Source organism: Strix uralensis, chromosome 3 (genome assembly GCF_047716275.1).
Source record: "Strix uralensis isolate ZFMK-TIS-50842 chromosome 3, bStrUra1, whole genome shotgun sequence".
Taxonomy (NCBI): Eukaryota; Metazoa; Chordata; class Aves; order Strigiformes; family Strigidae; genus Strix; species Strix uralensis.
The window spans coordinates 134,877,965-134,900,032 of NC_133974.1; the positions used below are offsets into that span (position 1 = coordinate 134,877,965).

The window sequence follows — 22,068 nt, forward strand, 5'->3', positions numbered from 1 at the left end:
ATTTTGGGGGGTACTAGTCATTTCATAATCCAGGCTCTCTCCTCCAACAAAGCCATTCCTGTGTTTTCAGCAGGGACTTTAGCGAGGAACCACTGCAGAAATACAACAGGCTTCCACGACACTTCCTGGCAGAATCTCGTACCTGCTGAAAGGAACAGGGTGGCTCTACAGGATGACCTCAACAGAAGAAACTGTCAATCTGATATAATAACCATCTAAAGTTTTGTGCATTGTTTATCAAGATGCAGAATGTGAGAAAGTTACAGGAATGTTGAAAAGTTAAGACCTTCAACCAGAAATATTTTACTTGTACAGCATTTTTTCTCTCAAGGTATTGCTTCAAGTTGAATTACCAGTGGAAAGATTCTGAACCACGCCTGCTGCAGCTGTGTGGAAAATGATATCAGCACCATCATTTAGGTAATGAAGGTTGTTGCGACAATCAAATCCTCTGTATCCAAAAACATGGTCTAAAGCCAGCTCCTGGTCAAGTAAAACAAAAAGAAAGAATAACTGTGAATTGAAGTCAGTCAACTAAGGCACCGCTTTTATACTACTATTTTTTTAATAATTCAGCCAGCTGTAAATGTTTTGTTTCTGGAAATTTCCATTCAAAATATATACAATTTAAAAAACAGGCCCAATTTTATTAATCTTCTCATCACAGTTTAATATCTATAGTAGGTATCAGATATTTGGAAATATCTTTACTTCTACTTTAAGAGTCTTCAAAAATCATTCTTGTAAACTCCCAAACTTTAACAGACCAAATTCTTAGCTTAAAGCCCTTATAAGAAGCAGAGGCAGGCTATAAGTAACTCTATAATTAAAACATCAATCTGAGGTGTAATTACAGGTTATAATAAGCAATTGCCAAGGAAATTTCCTCCAGAAAACAGTGACGGTTAATGGATTGTTGTTAAAGTTGCTTTTATAGCCCAGAAGACTTATCTGTCCCAAACACAATTACAGCTTCCTTGGAACAACTGGAATTACATTGACAAACCAAGCGGGGACTACAGTTTGAGGGAAAAGGTACGTTCTAAACTAAATGAGCAAATTTCATCATTCAAAATCCCAGAAATGATTTTTCATGTGTCCAAGTGCGGTTTCTGACTGTATGTCCCTTGGGGGTTAGGTAGTGAGTGTGGGTTCTGCTGTGGATGCACTTTGGCTCTACCTGCCCTTCAAATCAAGAGACAACTTTAGGGTTTGGAGACATCCGATGTTACACGTAAGCTTTAACACCCTAAATCTGAGGTTCTTTCTGCCAGAGGTTGCTGTCTGTCACATCTTCTGGTGTTTGCCACCAGAGCTAAAAGCACTTTCTAGAAATGTCTTTCTCTTCTCTTTTACCTTTACATGACTTCAGTGGCCCTCAAAATACGGATGAATTTCAGCCAGCACATATTACTTCTAAAGCAAATGAAAAGGTATGAAGCCTGACCTCAACCAGTTTCTTTTTTTTGTTGATATTGTTCTTCTGCAGTTTTTCAGGCTGAGGAGCAGCTCTGCTAACTGGTGGCCTGAAACAAACATTGAAAAAAGACAACAATCAATATGTTTTAAAGCAAAGTAAAACCTTCAAAACCACAGCATATGTTTTGTTATGTGAACAGGAAATGGCCAATTGCAACTATACAATGCCTAGCTTTTTTTAGAGTTGTACAATAAACTGACTAAAATCATATGCATTTTGATGGAAAGAGCAGAAATAACATTGATACAGATTTTGGGGACAAGTAGTAGAACAGACCACTGTACAGCAATTTTATTTTTTTAAATCCATGGGAAAATCCTTGAATACGAAATGATAGTAAATGGCTTCTCTCAGAAATGATCTAAAAGATTTTCTGCAGCTGGCAGCTGACCTTTCCCCAACCTTGCTTCTTCTGAGAAACCCCATCACAAAACCTTGACAAGACTTTATTAAAGCCTTCTCAAAATCACATTAGAGATAAAACTATTACATTTTAAAATGTACAAGTTATTCATCTGTGTGAATTTAACAGACACTAAGGCCAGCAAAGCATTTTTATATAATTACCGTTGCTAAAAGTAGGTAAAAAGACAAATGTAGAACACAGACTGAAATAAAATTTGATTCGTGCAAACAGTCTTGAGAGAGAGATAAGCTTTAGTGCTACTATTTGTCTTGATCCTTACAGGAAAAAAAGGAAGAGGCACAAACCTAAGAGGAGCAGAGGGAGCTCAGCCTCTAGAAGTTCATGACCTTACCAAATCAAATGCCTGCTGCACTGGCTCGGCTTTAGATGATCGTTTGTTAATTTAAGCACAATGATTCTCCCTTTCAGTTAAACAGAAATTCATGAGGGTTGATTGTAACCCTGTCAACAGCAGAACAGAGCCATAAAAATTGCACTGGATTACTGGAGGAATTGGCCCATTGAAATCTGGCCTAGATTCCTTATCACGTCTGATCATCTTTTACTTAGAAAACAGGTCTTGCTGGAAGGTTGGGGTAGAAGTGGTGATGACAAAAGAATAAAACCAGATATGGTTAAATGCTTGCTCCAAAACATCACTTGATGGCTGCTGTTAATACAAAAAACACCCCACTGTATGCCCTTAAACTCCAACAGCAGATTCTGGAGATGGGGTTAAACAACTGTGGGGTTCTCTAAGTAAAGAACCAATATGCCTCTATGTATTTAATAAGCACCCAAATTTGGAAAGCATTTTCACAGATTAAGATTTCAAAAAGATGCAAACTTGATACATATTATACCTGCTGTAAAAATTCGATTGTTCCTGTCCTTATGCTGTAACTACCATTAATTCTCATTTTGCAAAAATTAATTGCAGAAGAATGAAATCCCTTTTGCTTAGAGGGAGCTCTTTTTCTGGAATTGTATTTTTTATGGAAGGTATTAAGGGCAACAGTTGAGAAAACGCACAGCTAGAACACAGTGCTACACAGCTAGAATACTTACTGCAGGAGTAACTAGCATGAAAATCTGAGCTCTAAAAAACCCAGAACACAGCTGGAGGTAAACAAACCCAGGTCTCAGGCAAACAAGCAAACTCACTAAGTACTAGCAAAGCACATTAGCAGGTGATCTTGTGACATTAAAAGAGTGAAAGAGTTACCTTGATCCCCTTGTAAGCAGCAAACAAAGCCAAGTAAGAAACTTAATACAGTTTAGGTGTACTTCTGACCACTTTACTCATGCACAAGCATTTTTAGAGTTGATCAGTCATTCCTTTGAGGCACAAAACATGCTATTCAAGCATGCCAGCAAGAACTAAAACAGAAATTAAAGAGTGCACCAGTCTACAAATTCAGAAACATCATACCCTGGCATCCCCGGGTATACTCTGAACTAAAGATCCTCCAGGTCAGAGGGAAAAAAAGAAGCTATATCCATACTTCCTGCACACTTTATACTGAAGGAGAACGTGATTCCACGTGTTGGTTTATTTTCAGGTTCCTGACAGGGAGGGAAACTGATAGAAACTTCACAGTCTCATAAGCACTGTTGCGAATTTCACACAATGGATGCTTGTTTTCTCTCCTGGTTCAGCCTGCAATTTAGCCTCATAATTGTTCGTTGCTAGGCCAATTTACAGGGACGGCCTGTACTTTTTTGTTCCCAGGGAAACAAGTACCTTTATTTTCTTTGAAATTGGTCAGTCAAGTCACCTTACATAACCATCAGTGGTAATTGGACGAATAGCAGTGCAGTCACCAGTAGAGAAGGGGTGGAGAAAATTATTACAAAACTTAATTCTCTTACAAAATGAAATCGTTATGTGATACTAGAACAGCAAAAGCCATTTCAGACCAGATTTATGAAGGCCTTTGAATCAGCACTGATGAAAATAATAATTATTTTCTTGTATGCCTCCTGCTCTTTTTTCTGTTTTAGTGTAACTTTAAAATGGATCGGTTTTACTTTTCTTTACCTAGGAATATCAGTTAAAGTTTATGACAACAGCAAGCCAAAATTTTTTATGAAAGCAAGAGAACACTACCACTGTGACGTGATTCATAATCACTAGATTGTAAGCATGAGATTTAATTTGGAAACATACACATACACACAGATACTTTTATATATAGCTATTCACAGTACACACAAACACAAATGTGTGCATTCATATATACATGTACATGTATATATATACACACATGTATGCATTCATTGCCTTATCTTAGTAAACCAAATGTAAGGCAGCATCACATTTTTAACACCTTAAGAAATCATTTCACTTTTAACAACTCTGACTACACCTAACTTATTTTGATACATAAGATGGCAGTGTCAATACAACAAATCTGCACTGTAGCACATTACATAATTTACCCTTTTTGACCTATACAATCTGCATTGTACATTCACAGCAATCTGCTTTTCTGTGCTCTGTGTTGTTCGTACTTACTTGACAATTCCCTGCCTCCAAAGGAAAGCAAGTTAAAACATAATACAAGCATTAACGGTTTCTTTCCAGTAATTTAAAATAAATGTGCTTATATTACGTTATGGGATGAATGAGTTCCAGGAAAGATAAGACACAGTCAGACAATAGAGGGCTTTCAGTTCTTTAGATACTGTGAATACAGCAAATAAAATTTCTGTTACTAATGATTATCCTGATGATACGCTTACACAAGTACGCACAGTTATAAATCAGTGAGCTAACTCCAACTGACAAAATCTCACCCGCTGTCTTCATGCAGACATGTAAAAAAGGTACAAGTGACAATTCATTCACTCTCACCTAAGCAAGAAGGCTATCGGAAACGGCCAAGGCCGATGAGTAGGAAGAGGAGCCTAAATCACAGGTGGAGTGAACAGGCAGCACTGGGACAGACGATAACAGACGGATGTATCGGGAGCTGGGCCAGGGGGAAGAAGGAATGGGGGGGGTATGGAAGGGTGGGGCACCTTGAGGGACAAAAAGACATGTGATCTGAGAGAACAGGGCCAAAGTAAGGCAAAAAAAAAAAATTCAGTTCCATTTAGACAGAAAATAAAGGAGAGAACAAGCAGACCAAAAATTGTTACGATACATGGGATAGGGATAACCAGCTCATGTTTTTAGAGCACATGGCATAACTGCTATCTGATGAGACACACTATCTGCATCAGCAACAGATCGGTGAGAACACAAATATTCTGTTCTGAGGCCAAGGGGAACAGAATTGGATCTTCAGAAACAACACCGCATGAACATGACAAACAATGAGGGTTGGAGCAGGGACAGACGGACAAAAACATCCTGACACCGAGAAGGTGGTGAACTGTGCCCAGCAGAAACGGGTAGAGAAGAAGCTGAAGAGAGTCCAAAAGGGAGAGTAACGTCCATTTAGATGGCTGCTAACTGGAGAGGGAACATCCTTGGATGCTACACCAAAGTGAAAATGAGCAGGACTGCTCCCAAGAAGAAAAAGCAAAGTTCAGAGCGAGGGAAGATGATCCACTACTGGTAGGTTGGTTTGGACAAGAGAATTAAAAATCCAAGATTTTTTAAAAAATGTACTGTTCGTTTTAGAAAAAAAAGCAAAAGCAGCTTTTAAAAGTACACTTCCACTAGTTGACAGGAGGGGGACTCCCAAGTTTCCTAAAAGTGCTGCAAAACACCTAGAACTTTAAAATGTGATGAAATGTTTTTGTGAATCCTAGATCCTTGGATTCTCCCATCCCAACATACATAGGAGCTTTACGAACAACTTTTCCCACTGTTACTTTTCTTTTACATTTTGTAGGTAACACAAGACAACAAAAGAGTATTTCATATGAAAATATCCTACTCTCTAATACAACAGATCAAAGCAAAGCTGAGACAAAACTAGATGGAAACATCAATTGTAATCTAAATAATATTTTAAAAGTGTAGCACTGAAAAAGCCTTCGCATGGTTACAATATTTATGATTTCACATGTATGCTGATGCACTCTTTAAAAAAAAAAAAAAAAAGGTGTTGCAGAACATATGGTGGTGGTAGCCATTTTCATATTTTGTAAGGGAAGCTAGTCATTGCATTCACATGTCATTCTAGTTCAGTCTCCAAATGTGAAACAAGCAGAAAGCCAATTAATAAGAAGGGTAATCACTGCCAAATGAAATCTGAGGACCTTCATTTTTTAAGAAGTTCGTTGTTCTAAACATCCTGTAAAGCTGTTAATCTAAACAACTATTGTAAATAGGCTGGCCCTAGTGCATAGAGATCTGCCACATATAATGCAGGGCTGGCTAAAAGATCCCTCAGCCCCCTTTGTCAAAACCAGCTTCAGGGAACACACTGTAACAAGGAAAGCCTAAATTTCTGTCTTTGAGCTAAAAAGTTTGGAACACCTCATGTAATGAGACTTCAGGAGAAGCCTCTCCACACGCTACACCGAAGCATCAATATCAACCCAACTTCAGCATATTCTGGAAGGTCTCTCTCTTTCTTTAGGCTTTTCTTTGGGTTTGTGATCATGTTTGAGAGGAGTCTTCCTTTTGTTTTATTATTTCTTACATTAACTCTGACATGTTTTGAAGCTGTGCTCATTGTATAAGTAAAAACATTCAACCGATAGTATATGGAGAAGTTTTGGGCTGGAAGTAAAACATACCAGGCAGATCCTTCCCCTGCATAACAAAACCTATCAGAAATAAAGTCCTGGACTACAACCTACACAACGACCCTCAAGAAAAGGTGAATATTTTTCATCGGCCTCAGCGCAGAGAGCACTTGAGTTCAGAGAGAGAAATATTGGTACCACGCTGCGTGTTGTGGCAGTATTGGCACCCCTCAACTCCACACCCACCAAGTGAAACGCAAATGAAAAAGAGCTTTGGGCCAGCTTTGTGCTGACCCGTGGGAGAAGCGAGACTGACTCTGAGCGCAGTACGTTGGCAGGGACTGTAAAAGTACCTGTCACAATGTGTTCAAACGTTGGGGACAAATGTGATGAAACCAGCATTGCTGCCAAACGCATTTAGGATGCATTAACTTGACATAATGTTGTTGAGAAACTAAAAGTGAATATTCCAAAGGATAATACTCAAACAGTAGGTTTCTGCTGAAACAAGCCCCAGGTTATTTTCTCCACCCCAGAGATGTGGTTTTGCAGATACATTTTGCATAGTTCCCACCTACACATAAATACAACACAGATTCACATTCAAAGCTTTTACACTGCACCCACAGAAGTGTGCATGTAAAGTGCATGAACAAATTTTGTAACCATATGTCTAATAATTCAGTTTATGGTACAAAGGCTTGCACTCGCCACTTGTGGGGGCTATTTTGAAAGCTTATGATATTCAGCTCGTGTTGTTTTAAAGAAGTAAATAATCAAAAGATTAATATTTGCAAAGAGAAAATCCAACTTCTTAACCTTCTTTAACTTCTCATCTTTATCAGGACATACGATTACAAATGATGCATAACACCACAATTGAGAACAGGCTCTGAGACAGATAACTCACGGAGAGTGAGACAAGCCAGTATGTTCAGAAAACTAGAGAAACATGCTAATGCTGCTTTTTGTTTTCTACACATTCAACCTGCTTTCAAGGGTTTTCCATCACCAGGTGTGTTACAAGAGTAATGGGTTTATGTAGAGTCATGCAAATGAAACTAAATGAAAGCTGCAAACACAGGATATATGTTAGCGGTTAGTAGAATGCAAAATGCAAACAGATCTTTGCCTTTTATATTAGTAACATAAATAGAGTTTTCACGCAAGCTTGTTTTACTTCTTATCATATAAATTCTTTGCCAGTTAAAATGGTCCCAGTTCAAAGGTTAGCCCTTTCTGAAAGGAAGCACAATTCCTACGTAGCACACAGCGCAGCTTACAATTGTCCTGGCTTGTCTGGGACAGTCCCAGCAGTGACCAAGGGGTCCCGTGGTGTGGGAGCACTGCTCTGGGAGCTCCCACACCGCGAGACTGCTCCTGCAGCACCTCTCCTTGGCACCCCACTTCTGTACCGTACAGGCAGAGCAAAGAAGAGGATGCCAATCAGAGGAGCAAAAAGGGAAGAGAAAAGTAGGGGTGGGTGGGGAGGATAGGAGGAAAGACACAGAAAGGGAGAAGAAGAAAAACAAGAAGGTTGGGGAGAGGAGAGAGAAACAACAATCCATTAATCATCTTCACCGAACGCACCAACTAATACAACTGCAAGACATTTTAAAACTGTTCCTCAGCCTCATCTCTCCTGTTGATTTTCCATCCTAAAGCTGTAACTGCTGACAGAGACAGTAAACATTGGATCCTCCCCAAAACTACCAGACCATGATTTATTTCAAATCCTGCAAGCAAAATCTATCATGTAGCTCCTACATTCCTCCAAGATATTTGCAGAATCATTATTTTCATAGGTAAATAAACGAGGAAGTAAAAGTGCATTTGATAAAGGGCTTTCATTTTCTTTTCTAAAGAAAAACCTTAATATAATCCCCAAGTTCGTCATTTATAAGTTTTTTGTCTTTTATAATAATTAAATTTCTCTGCCCAGTTTGCTTCAGGGCCCAACACCCTGGAGATCTGGAGAAGACCCGTGTAACGCAGATGTTGTTTTCACTTGCTGGACTGTGCTGAGCACAGAGCACATGCTCTGTAGTAACAGAGGAGGCACAGCAGCTGCTCGGTCACAGCTCCCGTGTACCGAGTATTACACCAGACCCATCTCCCTGCTCTCTTTCTCACGATGGGGGAGAGGAGGGACACGAATTGCTGGCTCCTCTTGTTTGACAGAAAGACAGCTGAGTAAGGCTTTGTATTAATTTGGGGGGAGTAATTCACGACTTGATGATTCCTTTCCAGAAAGGTGCTGTTTGTGGCAAAGCTTTCCCCTCATAACCCGGCACTGCCGCCATCAGCTCTCAAATACGCAATCGCAATCGTCTCAGGAGACACATCACCATTCCCGAGATCAAACTCCTCCCAAATTGTACAATGATTTGTTATTTCTAGAGAGATTATGTACTTTGAGTTTTTCAGATTCTCCATTCTTAGCATTACAGAAGCAGAGTCCTGCAAGCTCATTCTGGCAAACACAAAGGTTAAAAAGATAGAAATGTTGCTATAATAAAAAGGAAAATAAAACGGCCATCTTCTGGAACCAAAACTGTCTCCTAGGTGTCACTTGGTACCTTTGAAGCATATTTGAATTACATAAGCAGGGAAATAACTTTTTAAGCAACAATTCACCTTTTGAATATTACTATTGAAGGAAAGGAACATAGTGAGCTTAAAGTCCTGGCCCTCAAGAAGCACATCAGAGCCACAGCCCCAGCTATTCCCGTCTGTTGCTTAAGCTGGAAGCTTGTTTTTCTATTTTTTCTTTTCTTAATTTAAACTCACTGTGTTTAATTCTGGATTTCTACCCACTACACCTAGGAAAAACTGTGAGTTATTCATTTCTCAGACACACAATGAAAATACAAAAAGGGGGACACTTGCATTTTGCAGTGAGGAGGACCAGCAGCTTTTCAGGTCTTGTGATTAACTCACTGATTCTGTCTTAAATGGCCTTCCAGCTTGTAACATAATTTTCAAAATTTAAACAGTATGTTATCAATCTCAGACTATTCACAGTGTGCAAATCCCATCAAATGCACAATCTCTGGGGTCTTCGTACAGACACACGACACAATTACAAAGAGGAAAGATTTGGGATATTTTCTCCAGACAATCTTCCCCCTCAAAAGACCACCAGGTTTTCCCACGTACCTGCCTGAAAGAGAATGGAATACATCCTCTTGGTTCCCTTCTTCATATCTGAAGGGACTGGGAGAGGCTACTTCAGCTGTGCCTTTTGCAGAAAACTTAAAGCTTTGTGAACTGGCTTCAATATTACTTGCTGCCATCTCACTCAACCCTGTGCAGAGACGTCAAGACTCCATGTCCTGGAGACCCGCAGATTTAGAACTCAGGCTTTCCTGAACGCTGACAGCTGAATCCTTGTAGACTTTTAATTTCATCTGGCTTGACTGATTGTCACTTTGGACCCTTCTGGGTACAAAGAAAAGTCAGCCCAGTGCTTTCAGGAACCTTTTTAGGCTATGGTCAGACAAACCCTTCATTAGCTGCTGCACTCTTTTGTATTCTCAGAGAAGATGAAACCTGGCACAGCTATGAAGCTTTCCTCATAATTCACATGTCTTATGAGAGACGTCAGCTTCACTCCGAAGCACTCATAACTGGGAGTGTCGAGATTATGCACAAATTGTGTGCATATTGGTACAACTGTGGCCAAAAACTGAAGTCTTTGACAACCACAGTAGCCAACACATTAATCTCATCTTACTGCATCCAAACCCGAGTACCTTTCACAGCTTAAGGCCCTATCCCAGCACAACAGCCTCATAAACTGCAGTTTTGCCTACATTTCACCATAAAATCTAATTGTTTGACTATAAATTCTATTCATAAATATTAAATAAATATTCGTCTGATAAAGAAAGGGAAGTGAATACATCTTTGCCTAACAAGCTATATATGAAGAATATGGGATCTGTTGACAAATTTATCAGAACAGCAAATACCAAAGATGTGATTATATTGAAGTAGCTGTAACTGAAAGAGGACATACAAAAAAATGTGTAGAATAGCTGTGGTTCTTCAGCAGAAAAGATGGGAAGGACAGTTACAAGAGTTTATTTTTAAGCTATTTTAAAATGAAGCACCAAGCTGTTGATTAAATAGAGGCAGTAAGAAGAAAAAAGATACGGAGAACGTTAAAACCTTCCTTTTTGCTCTCTTCAGTCTAGAACTTGTTATGGGATAGACTATTCCTTCAGACAGGGCACAGTAAACTGTTTTCATGTACAGTCATTATGAAGAGACTATTACAGAAATCAGAGGCAACCTCACTGCAGAGGAGGTGTCTACTCATTTAATTAGGCCCACCAGCTACAAACAGAGTGGGTAGTGTGGAAACACTGGAGGAGCTTCCAGCTTTGGTGTTGCTTTGTAGTGCTGGATAGCACAAAGCACGTTTTACCTGCCTTATGGATGATCAGTGTTAGTGTGACAAACAGGAAGCCTGCTTCGTTTGTCTTGCTACCTCCTGCTTTGCAGGTACTATATCTTTTGTTAAAAAGGTTGAAGAAAGGCAAACTGCCTGTTCATTTCAGGGGGTGCCTTCCTCCACAGCAACACAGCAGGTTCAGCTGAATTAGCTTATGCAGCGTAGGACCGAGAATGTGGACAGGCTGAAATGTCAGGAAGCCTGAAGCGTACGTGGCAGCCCGAGCTACTCCTCTGAGAAGCAGGGTACTTGCTTCCGACAGACAGCAGCCTCCGTGGCCAAGTTTCAGAGAAGGAAAGCTCCCTAGCGACCCAAAGGGACTGCCCTGACTTTCACTCCTGGACTGAACACAGTGCTGAAAAGTTGCAGAAGAGGCCGGTGCTTATGCTCATATTGCTGGTAATTCACTAGTACAAAACAACTGTAAGCCCAGCTTAACCGGTCAATTAAACTCACTCTACAGTCGCTTTTGCATCGTCAAAGCAGAATAAAGCAGCTGGAAGGTACCAGGTTTTCTGGTGTAAAACATCTGGCCATTGGCACTTGCTATTTAGTAACAATTTAGCAGTATTCACCCAAAGCAAAATATTTTTTTTTTTTTTTAACTCAATCTCAAAACATTCATGTGTGCTAGATATTATGCCTTTTTGTAGAAAAATGGAGGAACAAAGACTTTATATGAGTAAATGAGAAAATGGAAAGACATATCCTTATCAGAAGGGGAAAAGAAATGGTTACGGTCCAACCTTTTATTGAAAAAAAAAAAATCACTGATCCTCCTGGCTATGTATTTTTGTTAAAATGTTGTGATGAAAAAAATAAAAGTGGTGCAACATTTTGCTTCTCATCTTTCACACCCACCATTTGTTCTCCTATTCAAATACCAACTGCAAAATTATTAATTATCACCTTCCTGTCCATGATGTTCAGCACTGCATTCTTTGAGAACTTTAAAAACACAAGCTAATTTATTGAATCAAAGGTCTGCATGACATTAGGAAGTATAACTAACTCCATTTTGTATCTTGCAAATCAGGACACCAATGAGATGTAAAGCCAAAAAAATCTCAAAAGTTGCCACTAATTTGTCAAGTAGTCAAGTCCAAGAACCTTAGCCCTTAATCTGTTCACTGTAATTACGTTTGTTCGAAGAACTGCTTAAATGATCTCCACTTGCAGCTGTGAGAATGCAGTTTTTCTGCGAATTCAGCTGTCCTTCTCCCAGCTGACAGCAGGAAATGAGGTGGTACACGGAGTCAGCGGCTGCCTGTAACAACACTCTCTTTGCCAGCCATCACCAAGCAGCTCTGTGACAGAAGCAGGAGCAGCAGGAAGGCAGCTCTCCAGAGCGCTCTCTTCTCGCCATCCCGGCCCCTTTCTACAGCCGGCGCTCTCATCTCCGCCAGTACCTGCAGCTGGGATCCTACAGGGCACCAGCCCTTATCTGCACCCGCTGTACTCCCTGAGGACTACGTATCCCCTTCTCTAACTAGGGCAGGATCCCTGCAGGGAGAACGATATGCCATCAGGCTACTGGCATTGTTACTAGTCATGTGTTCTGGGGAAACTGAGGGGAAACAACTCAGCTTAAATTCTTTTTGTGGGTTAACCCACAGCAGTGCTTGTGGTCAGTGCCCAACACTGGGCAAAAGCAAGAAAATTCATGATAAAAGAATGACCACTTATAAAGAGAAATTTTTTCACAACAGACTGCATGGATTCACAGTCACCAACTGGATTCACAGGTGCAGATTTACTCTTCCCAGTTACAAAGGGGCATGTGCTTTACTGGCTATAGATACTCCTGTGCTGTCCCAGCAGTCCTGTCCCACTCAGAGTTCCTACTCACCCACTCCCCTAGGTCTGTGTTGCACTGGACCTCACCCTCTGTGCTTAGCTCTTACCTTTTTTCTTTACTGTCCTCTCTGCTACTGTTCTCCTTTCGCCTTATTTTTTTCAGAATAATTCAACCTAAGGCCAACGTGTGCCATGGAAAATTTCAGCTTTAACAGTAATGACCTGATGCAATTACAAGCAACTGAAAATCCTTCAATGAAAACATCAACAAAAACCTTAACTGTGAAGTATTTACAAGCTCACCCTATCACAAAAGCCCTCCTGCAGACATATGTACAGCTACACATACTAATTAGGAAAGACTGTAACTGCTTATGTGAACAGCAGAAGAGAACACAACACTCGCAGGTGTTTTACTGACATACACAGATTCTTCACCATCACATGAACACATTGTACCCTCTGAATACCATTTTAAATGTTATCTTGTGATTTTTCAAATTCCTGTTTTATTCCTAAGGACTAAGTTTAGTTGAATGAAAAGAGATCCAAAGAATGCAACGTACATTTGGAAACGAATGCCTTTGTGTGACATACCTCTCTTCTACTGAAACTTCCTTCAGCTGTTGATGTGGTTTTGTCCCTTCCATTTCTCGGATGCTTACTGCATAGATCTTAGTGGTATAGTCAATTGCTTTTTCTCTTGCAACATCACTATCATAACCTTAGAAAAATAAAACATAAAATAAAACAAACTACCCTTGTTTTATAGTGGAAGAGTAGAAAACAAGAAGATCCGCACCAATAAAAGGAAGGAAACAAATCCTAGCAAGCTCTCCCTACACTGAACTTCAGCACATGAAAGTTTCTTGCCCACTTCAAGTTAAACGCCTGCGTGAGTCTCTGTGGAATGAAGACTAAGTTAAAGACGTGTTTTATACAATCCTTTTTACCTCCATCTTCTTCTGCATCTGTGTCTGATTCTTCACTATCAACCAGCTTACTCTCCTGAATGCCCAAAAATTCTCTGGTCCAGATCATCAAAGCTGTATCAGCACCACCTACAGTCAGCAGCACAGAATCATTGTGTAACCACCGAACATTGGTTACCTGTGCACTGTGACCCACATACTTCTTGAATTTTGCATGTTGGCCCTGTAGCACAAAGAATTCGCGTATTAGCAGTCTGACATATCGCCAACAGCGTCTTCCTCAATTCCTTTTCTTGCGCAGTTTCTAATCACAGAAATAAATACACTTATTACCTTCACTGGATATGAAAAAAGCTTCACAAAACCAAAATCATCTCCTGTAGCTAACAGCGTTCCGTCTTTTGTAAGACTAGCTGCATTTACAACGGTGACATCACTGTGCATGGGCCAAATTCCTTCACAAGTAGGACCGAGAACACATGTCCAGGTGTCCCACTCAATCTTCTCTATCTGCAATCAAAACGTTCCCAAAAGAAGTCATCTTAATACATACCAAATACACACTGGCTTCATGCGTATTTTTCTATGTTTGATATTAACTTTTATGGGTTTTGCATTTTTACAAACTGTTCACTGTTTCCAGCCTGTTAATGCAAATTGCATATGTTCATCAAAAGGCTTAGAACTTTAAACATTCCCACTTTCCCAAGGTAGAGGATGATTTGGATACAAATCTCCTTAAAGATTTCTGAGGTGCTAAACACTGGCAATTTTATAGAAGAATTATGTGTCACAAATAATCACCGTCATTAAAAGCCAGGTCATACTGTTTAAAGATGGTTTATAACCTGTATGCACACTGATTACACAGAAAACAGGTGATTGTTCAGGAAAGGGGATTATGGGAAATGACTGCTATTCAACAAACAACAATAAATTTAGAGATACAAACAGAAACTTGCAAGTTCTACCATTTACGAATGCTAGGAAAGACACTATGCAGGATTATTAAATAATTCTAATTCTAACCACTGTAAATATAGTACTTTAAAAGGAAAAAATATATCCTTTGAAGACAAAATATGCTATTTTTCAACAGTCCAGAAAAAATAACTTTCACAGTAAAAAATCCAGTAAGCATAATTCGTACCTCAGCAATTCTTATAATATGCCTTTTCCCCCTTGGTGCTTCAAAAAATAGTTGTTCTTTGGCACCAGAATTGACTTGCAATAACTTTCCTGGATACGAAATAAGAGTTTATTATGAATCTTATTCATTATTATGAATATTATGAACTCTCTTTTGATTGAGTGAAGAGATTTCTGGGGGTAAGCTAAGAAATTATCCTCCAGAGAGTTATTCATAGCAAAAGTGAAACAGATGCTTAGAAGCACTCTCGTAAGAATCCTATACTCCTGATTCACTGCAGCAGTAACATTTTAAACACCATCCAAGCAAATCCCTTTCTTCTGACAGGAAGTAATTTGCCTGTGTTGTCATCGTCATGATGATGGAAAGTAAAAAAAAATAAATACGTACGCTATTAAGTTTTCATAACAATTTTGCAATACAGCTCTGCCAAAAGTTAAAACCACTGTAAACTTCTGTCTATTTTGTGTTGCCTAACTGGCATATAGTCCAGCTACACACCAAACTGTCCTTGAATCTGAAGTTTACCATGCCCATACAAATACTTGTGACATTATGAAGATAATCCTGTATTCAACTGATAGTATATTAGCAGGTATTTGGGCATGAAGTAGCAAAAAATGATTTCAAATTCAGTTTTACAATAGTTCTGATGTAAGAAAATTAAATACATTTTCTGAATTTTTCAAATTATAACAACTATACTAGTGTAAGAAATCCCGTGGGGATTTATTATCATTAAAAGCAGTTCTGCAATACCTAATCTGCATGACTACTGGGGAAAACACCCTTTTACTGAGAAACACTGGATCAGATTATCAACTGATACCAAGTAGTGCAGTTCCAGCGTTGCTGTATTGTGACTGGGCATCTTGCCCTTTGTCACATGAGCTACGTTCAGTCTGTGGGAATCACTGACACCAACAAGTGCAATATGGGACTCTAGCAGTATTGGGCCTTTCCTACTGGACCTGTATAAACCAGGTTATACAATTCAGTACATTCATCCTTTACAAGTTCGGTTAGAGCTTCCAATAAATACCATTAAGGACACAAAGAATTTTCTGTTTTCATATACTTCCTATCTCCGCACCTAAGCCATCCAAGAACTGGCTACTACAGATAGTACAGGTAGTAGCAGGCAAATGGCTATTGTGATGTTTCCAAGTGCCAGCAGTCAGAGCATCAGGCTGTCAGCAGGCGCACGGTGCCAGCCCAGCGGCAGCATGGCTTACTGGCTCACCAACGGCACCACACCTGACCGGGTTCCAGAGGAAGCTCAGCTCCTGCTGCTGTCCCTGAGCTCGCACCAGGGTTTGGGACTAGCACAGCAGGGAAGGCAGGGCTCAGACACACAGGTGGTTCCACACAGAATCATACTGGCTCTGGGAAGGCTTATTTACACAAGCTAATTATCGATCCCCTAGACTTAATTAGTTGTGACAATAAGGCTCTCTAACTTCATTGCAGGGATTGCCACATAATGCTCAGCAAAGAAGAAAGGAAATTGGACATAAAAGGTGGAAAAGTGTGCCACACACTATGAAACTATAAAAAGAACAGGGCAAAGAAAAGCAATATTATGTCTGTAAATAACATTCTGGTCATATGTTGTCAGCAGTGAAGTACCACGTACTCTGCTACAGATGCTACAAGCGAGGATGAATTCCACCAACAAATGTACCCGTATGATGTACCACTGAACCCATATGGTGCTCGATGTTGAAAAATCATTTGCATTAGTAGTTACAGTTTATCTTAGTAACCGTACGAGAACAGTTTACTGATACTCTGTTTTACAGGCATTTTAGATCTGTAGCTCTGGTGAAACATTTTACCTCTTGAGTCCCAGTCAATGTGTGTGATATAGCTAGATGCACCTTTACAAATGCCAACTCTTTTGCTGGTAAGTACATTGTAAATATCTACAAAATTATCATGGGAAGCCACAGCCAGGTACTTTCCTGATTCTGTAAAGAAGAGACACTGAGGTTATTCAAGGGGTACATGTTACAATTACTATTGTTATGCATTTTTGCTACTGTAGTGCATCCAAATGCTCCAGTTAGGGGGGGTCCCTCATTATACTAGGCTGCATACAGCCGTACAGAACTGTAAAAGGTTTAAAAGCATGGAGCACATATAAAGCCAGTCTACCTTCTGAACATTCAATCTTTCAGCTAGAGGAGAAAAACAAACTCCAAGATAAACACTGCCTTTTCACCTTATCAGCTGATTATACCTCGTGAAAACTTTATATCAGAGATCATTTCCTTTCTGTGGTGAAAAGAGACCATGTCTTCAACAGTGTCAGCGTTTACCACCAGAAAACTCCCATCATTCAGCCCTACAGCCAAGGCTTTCCCATCCGGAGAAAAGGCACAGCATCGTCCACCTACAAAAGGATATGGAAAGAGTATCTTCAGGTTTACAAATCTGGGACTGAGAAAACCATCAATAAACTCCAACTGAAAGGGGTTTACATCAAGTATATACTTTTAAAATAGATTTGTTATTTATTAGAACAAATACGTGATAGGATGGCTATGATTAATGTTTTGCTAATGTTTCACTCTGTATAGGCTGTTCTTGAGTTGACAATGGTGATTTAATCAGTCTTGGGATGGGTTTAGGTGCTAATGCCACCTTCCAACTATGTTCTAAACACACCAATGAAAGAAAGAAAATTTTAAAAACCAACCAAAACATACAGAAATGATACCCAGATGGAAAATTCAAAGACTCATTATGGGCAGCATAACTACATGTCTTTCAGGAATACTACACTTGAAAGCTTCTTCATTATATGACTGAATAATGGTTGCTTTCAGGTGGAGCACATTCAAAACAGATGTACTACACTTCCTCCACTTACTTTTTGCCTCAACATTATTTCTGACCATAATCTGTCATACAGCTATCCTCATCCGTCCCTGAGTTCACCTCTCCAAAACATTTGACTGTTTTCCCTCAGCCAGAGTTCCTGTGCTCTGGACCTATCACTGAAAATGAAGCAAGTTGAATTTACACCATAAAATTTCCTGAAGGATATCAGTAAATAAACAAAATAAGAATAAATTCGAGAAGGCAGCATTTCAACATAGCTCATCTGATTTTGTACAGAGGAGAGGGCAGGGAAACTGTTTGTTTTCAGAGAAGTTGGTATAACATGTAAAGTTCATATGGCCACTGAAAGCTGATTGTACTTAACATGCAGAAAATTTTAGATTTGTCTTTATAAGGAAACTTCTTTATGTCAGCAACAAATATGCCGGCCTTAACTATTCTTAGGAAGGAAAATGATTCTGAAGTGAACTCATTCCCCTTGGAATCAGAGGGAAGAGACTAAAGTTCATTTTATTATTATTCATTACAACGAATTCTAATCCTTTTTCTTTCTACCCTTTTCATTGACCTGACACATGCCAAAGAATATCTACTTCCTGTGCTTCCAATTTCTTAATGACTGTGTCCTCTTCCTACCTAATTAATGCCTGTGATGTGCACCAAAATCAAAGATGGAACCGTTACAGAAACAGAATAATGTCATTACTATCCCAGTGCGTGGCCAAATCAGAATCACCTTTTTTCAGCTTCCTCACTGCCAGCATGCGGTGCTGGGATGAAAGTTCCCAGATTCGAAGCGTTTTATCATCACTCACTGTTGCACAGACAGGCAGGAGAGGATGAGCTGCCAAGCCCCAGACTTCTCCTTCCATATGTCCCTAAAGGAAATAACTTAATATAAGAGAAAAGAATGCATTTGGGCTTATGTAATAATGTTCTAGCACTTGCCTCGTCTCCTTTCACAAGTCTCAGGCAAGAAGGCTTTCATCATCTCCTCTCAAAAATTTTCCACATTCAGAGACACCCGAACGTCTGGTCTATTTCCTCTGACAACCATCTAAAATGTAGTCTTCTACAGCCTCCTGCACTACCACTAGCTGTAATTCCTGTTCTTCCAATGCTCTCTCTTCCAGACTTGAACAGGAAATAGTAATGCCCCAAACAGGACTTTACCCAAAATCTTAATATGGGGCTAATCTGTCTTCAAGGTTTTTGTGATTTTTTAGATACTAGAGAACTTGTTTGCCCAACATACACATACTTAGTTCTCTTACTCTTTCCTCAGAACTCAGTTTTCAAACTTTTAAAATCACTCTTCCTGGTTTTTTTTAGATTTCCTTCAACTTGCACACAGTTTACTAGCACTGCATTTCAAGGTTAAATCATTTCTTACTATTCTCAATCTGGATTTCAGTTTGGTAACTGGCATTTTTGTTAAGATGGAAAAACACCATTAAAAGGAAAAGGGGAGGAACTGTCATGACATCTTGATTACAGCTTATGTTTCTTCTATTTTGGCTCAAGTTGATGCATGCAGGCATGTAATTTAAGCTGGATGGCAACTATAACAATTCTCTTTATCAGAAAACTCACAACAAGAGGATAATTTTAAGGTAATTTTACTGTCTTGCAACCTTACTATTCCTGTGAAGAGAACTATGCAAGGATAAGCTTGCAAGTCCAAACTAGTGAATGAGTTAAATAATTTATGAAATACAACTTTGCACATTTCGGTTAGTAAGGCTGTGGTGCAGGCAATACCAAACTGAAAGATTACTTTATGTGATCAGAAATAACTGGAAATAATAAGAGCAAAGAAATAATGTTTTTGTAAAACACAAAGTTAATTTAGTCAATTATAGAAAACAAAAAGCAGAAACTTGACAAACGATAACTCACTAAATGATATATACCATTTTCTACATATAGACATTAGGGTTATTCAAGACACCAAACCTAAGCAACATCAAATATGTCAGTGGACATATATATAAAAACTTTTTAACCAAACTTTGCAAAATATCTCACAAAAAGAGGTCTTTATGCTTTTCAACATGTGCAATGACAACTGTGTGCCACTGTAGAAAGCGGTCATAACTCTAAAACCATTTTTCACGAATTAAAGCATAAGATCCTTCAGAATACGCTATAGTATTTCAGTAAAAGCAAATAAATGGAACCACACTGTCAAATAAATTGCGTGAGCTCTACTCTTCATTTTTCATTTTTATGTTGGGTCCTAAACTGTCTAAAAAATGCATAAAGGGTCTCATCAGCCTTTGAACTTAACGGACTGTTTGTTTTACCTTCAGTGAATCTCGAAGTCATTTACATCAGAAAGCATCAACTTCTGCCTGAGCAAGGAAAGCAACAGTGGCCAAGAGGGTTAATGAAAACAGAAGGAAAATGACTGGGAAGACCTTGTAACATCCTGTATTTCTACAGGGAATATTTTGATATGGAAGATCCATGCAGTACCTGAACAAGTAGAGTCATGGGGCCACTTTTATCAATTTCCAGTATCTCCCCATTTTTAGTTCCTACTAGTATATGCCCATGTCCTAGACTGATGGCTCGAATAGAGGGATTGTCTTCTAAAAGTAAACCTGAAGAATACAGAGATATTAATCCTAGATTTTTATTGTGAAATCAAAAAGCGCCTCATTATCACCTATAGTTCATACAGTTTATATAATCTGTAATTAAAATCTGTTTAAAAAATGAGACACACTTGCCTGATCAAACTACTAGATAATCCCTGGATTTTAATTAATAGTTCAAAGGAGGGGAGCTTGTGCTAGTCTGTATTGTGGCAATCTAAAGACTGATATTTTACTGCTTTAACAGAGACAGTATTTATAAGGGGTTCAGATGTTCCAGCAACGTGGATTCTGTGATTATCCACGAATATCACTTCACAGACGTCCACAGTGATGCCTGGGGAAGTACAATTCCACGGGTCTTTCCAACGCAGAGGGACCCTGGTCTCACTACATGAAATTTGGCCAGCTGAGGAAGCCAGCTGCTAAACAGAACAGATCTTGGAACAGCCAGAGTCACAGGCCTGTGACATTTCCTCTGAAAACCATTTCTTCAGTGAAAACAAAGCCAAATGTCACGGAATAGAGGAAGAAATAGCAGAGCAAACTATAAATGGCAAAGAGTGTGTGAAATACAACTTATATCAATCAAACCAGAGAATTCCAGCCCAGAGCAGTAAGTAGTAAATTACTGTTTCCTTGGCGTTCTGGTAAGATTTGACACCTATTACTGCCATTTTACCAGCCTTCGAGCATAAAGTCCTTACTAAAACACACTGAAAAAATCGTACCTTTAGAACTAGCAGATAGTGCTGCTCTTTTAATAGCGTACGTCTTCAGACATCTTTCAAACATATCATCCCAAAGTGCCACAATTCCATCTTTTCCACCAGTTACAAATCCCTGTAGGATCATAGGATGAAAACATACACCATGTCACCACTTATATGTTACTATTTAAAAAGACATGTTCAAAGGGAGTATAAATTCTCCCCTGCATTTTATTCATGTGTCCAATTAAAAATTCTGGAGCCTATACCTATGAATTAAAAATATAAGGGGAGAAGATTTAGAGAATTGCTTTTCTGGGGTTATAAAGACCTATAACCATGCAGAGTACATACTGTTGTACATACTAATGCTGGACCATAACATTTTTCTGCATGTGGAAAAAAACTATGGACAAAGATGTGCTTCATCCTTGGAAGAGGCAGCAGTTGGTAACAACAGCTTCTCAAAGTTATTTCAAATTCAGTGGACCTGACAGATGCTTCAGACGGAGTTCTAATAATGCACAAGGACAAATTCTCTGATTAATTCCCTTGGTAGATTCTCTTTATCTGTGCCAAGTGAGTGCAAAACAGCATAAACAACTAACCAAAAAAAAGGTCACTGAAGAGGATGTTTAGAAGATAAAAGAGTGCCAAGATCAAATAGGAAAATTGATGGAAAAGCTACAAACAATCAATTTGGGCCAGAAGGGACTGAGCCACAGGGATCTTAACTGACCTTGATATATAAAACTGTTAACAGGTAATATCCTTCTTCTCATACTGTACTTTTAAAGTTGAAACTATAATCTCAAAAAGAATATTCCATTACCAACATCTTCAAACTGTCAGTGGATTTCAAGTGGCAAAACTTTGCCCCAACCTCATTTACGTGATGTCAATAATATCTTTTGCCATATGTTCTTTTACAATTTTATTGATGTAACTGAAGGAAAATACTTTTGGTATCTGGAATAATTAACTCAGAGAAACAAAACCTTTGTATGTCTGAAGTCTTGCTTGCTTAAGATAAAGTGATA

The 22,068-nt window shown here is 39.1% G+C and overlaps 1 protein-coding gene across 3 annotated transcripts in view; it reads right to left on the minus strand.

Annotated features, from left to right (window-relative positions):
* EML6 (EMAP like 6) overlaps positions 1 to 22,068 on the minus strand; it is a 119,174-nt gene that overhangs the window by 16,371 nt on the left and 80,735 nt on the right. For 2 of the 3 annotated variants that reach the window (XM_074864519.1, XM_074864518.1), the window contains exons 19-29: positions 21,050 to 21,161; positions 20,197 to 20,324; positions 18,455 to 18,596; positions 17,114 to 17,266; positions 16,710 to 16,841; positions 14,872 to 14,960; positions 14,055 to 14,231; positions 13,743 to 13,944; positions 13,387 to 13,513; positions 1,448 to 1,526; positions 354 to 483 (exon numbers count right to left, since the gene is read on the minus strand). In XM_074864519.1, the coding sequence (XP_074720620.1) occupies positions 354 to 483; positions 1,448 to 1,526; positions 13,387 to 13,513; positions 13,743 to 13,944; positions 14,055 to 14,231; positions 14,872 to 14,960; positions 16,710 to 16,841; positions 17,114 to 17,266; positions 18,455 to 18,596; positions 20,197 to 20,324; positions 21,050 to 21,161 (1,471 nt within the window). Of the gene's footprint in view, positions 1 to 353; positions 484 to 1,447; positions 1,527 to 3,111; positions 3,121 to 4,404; positions 4,420 to 13,386; positions 13,514 to 13,742; positions 13,945 to 14,054; positions 14,232 to 14,871; positions 14,961 to 16,709; positions 16,842 to 17,113; positions 17,267 to 18,454; positions 18,597 to 20,196; positions 20,325 to 21,049; positions 21,162 to 22,068 lie in introns of all 3 variants that reach the window. The other variant, XM_074864517.1, reaches the window with a different exon arrangement.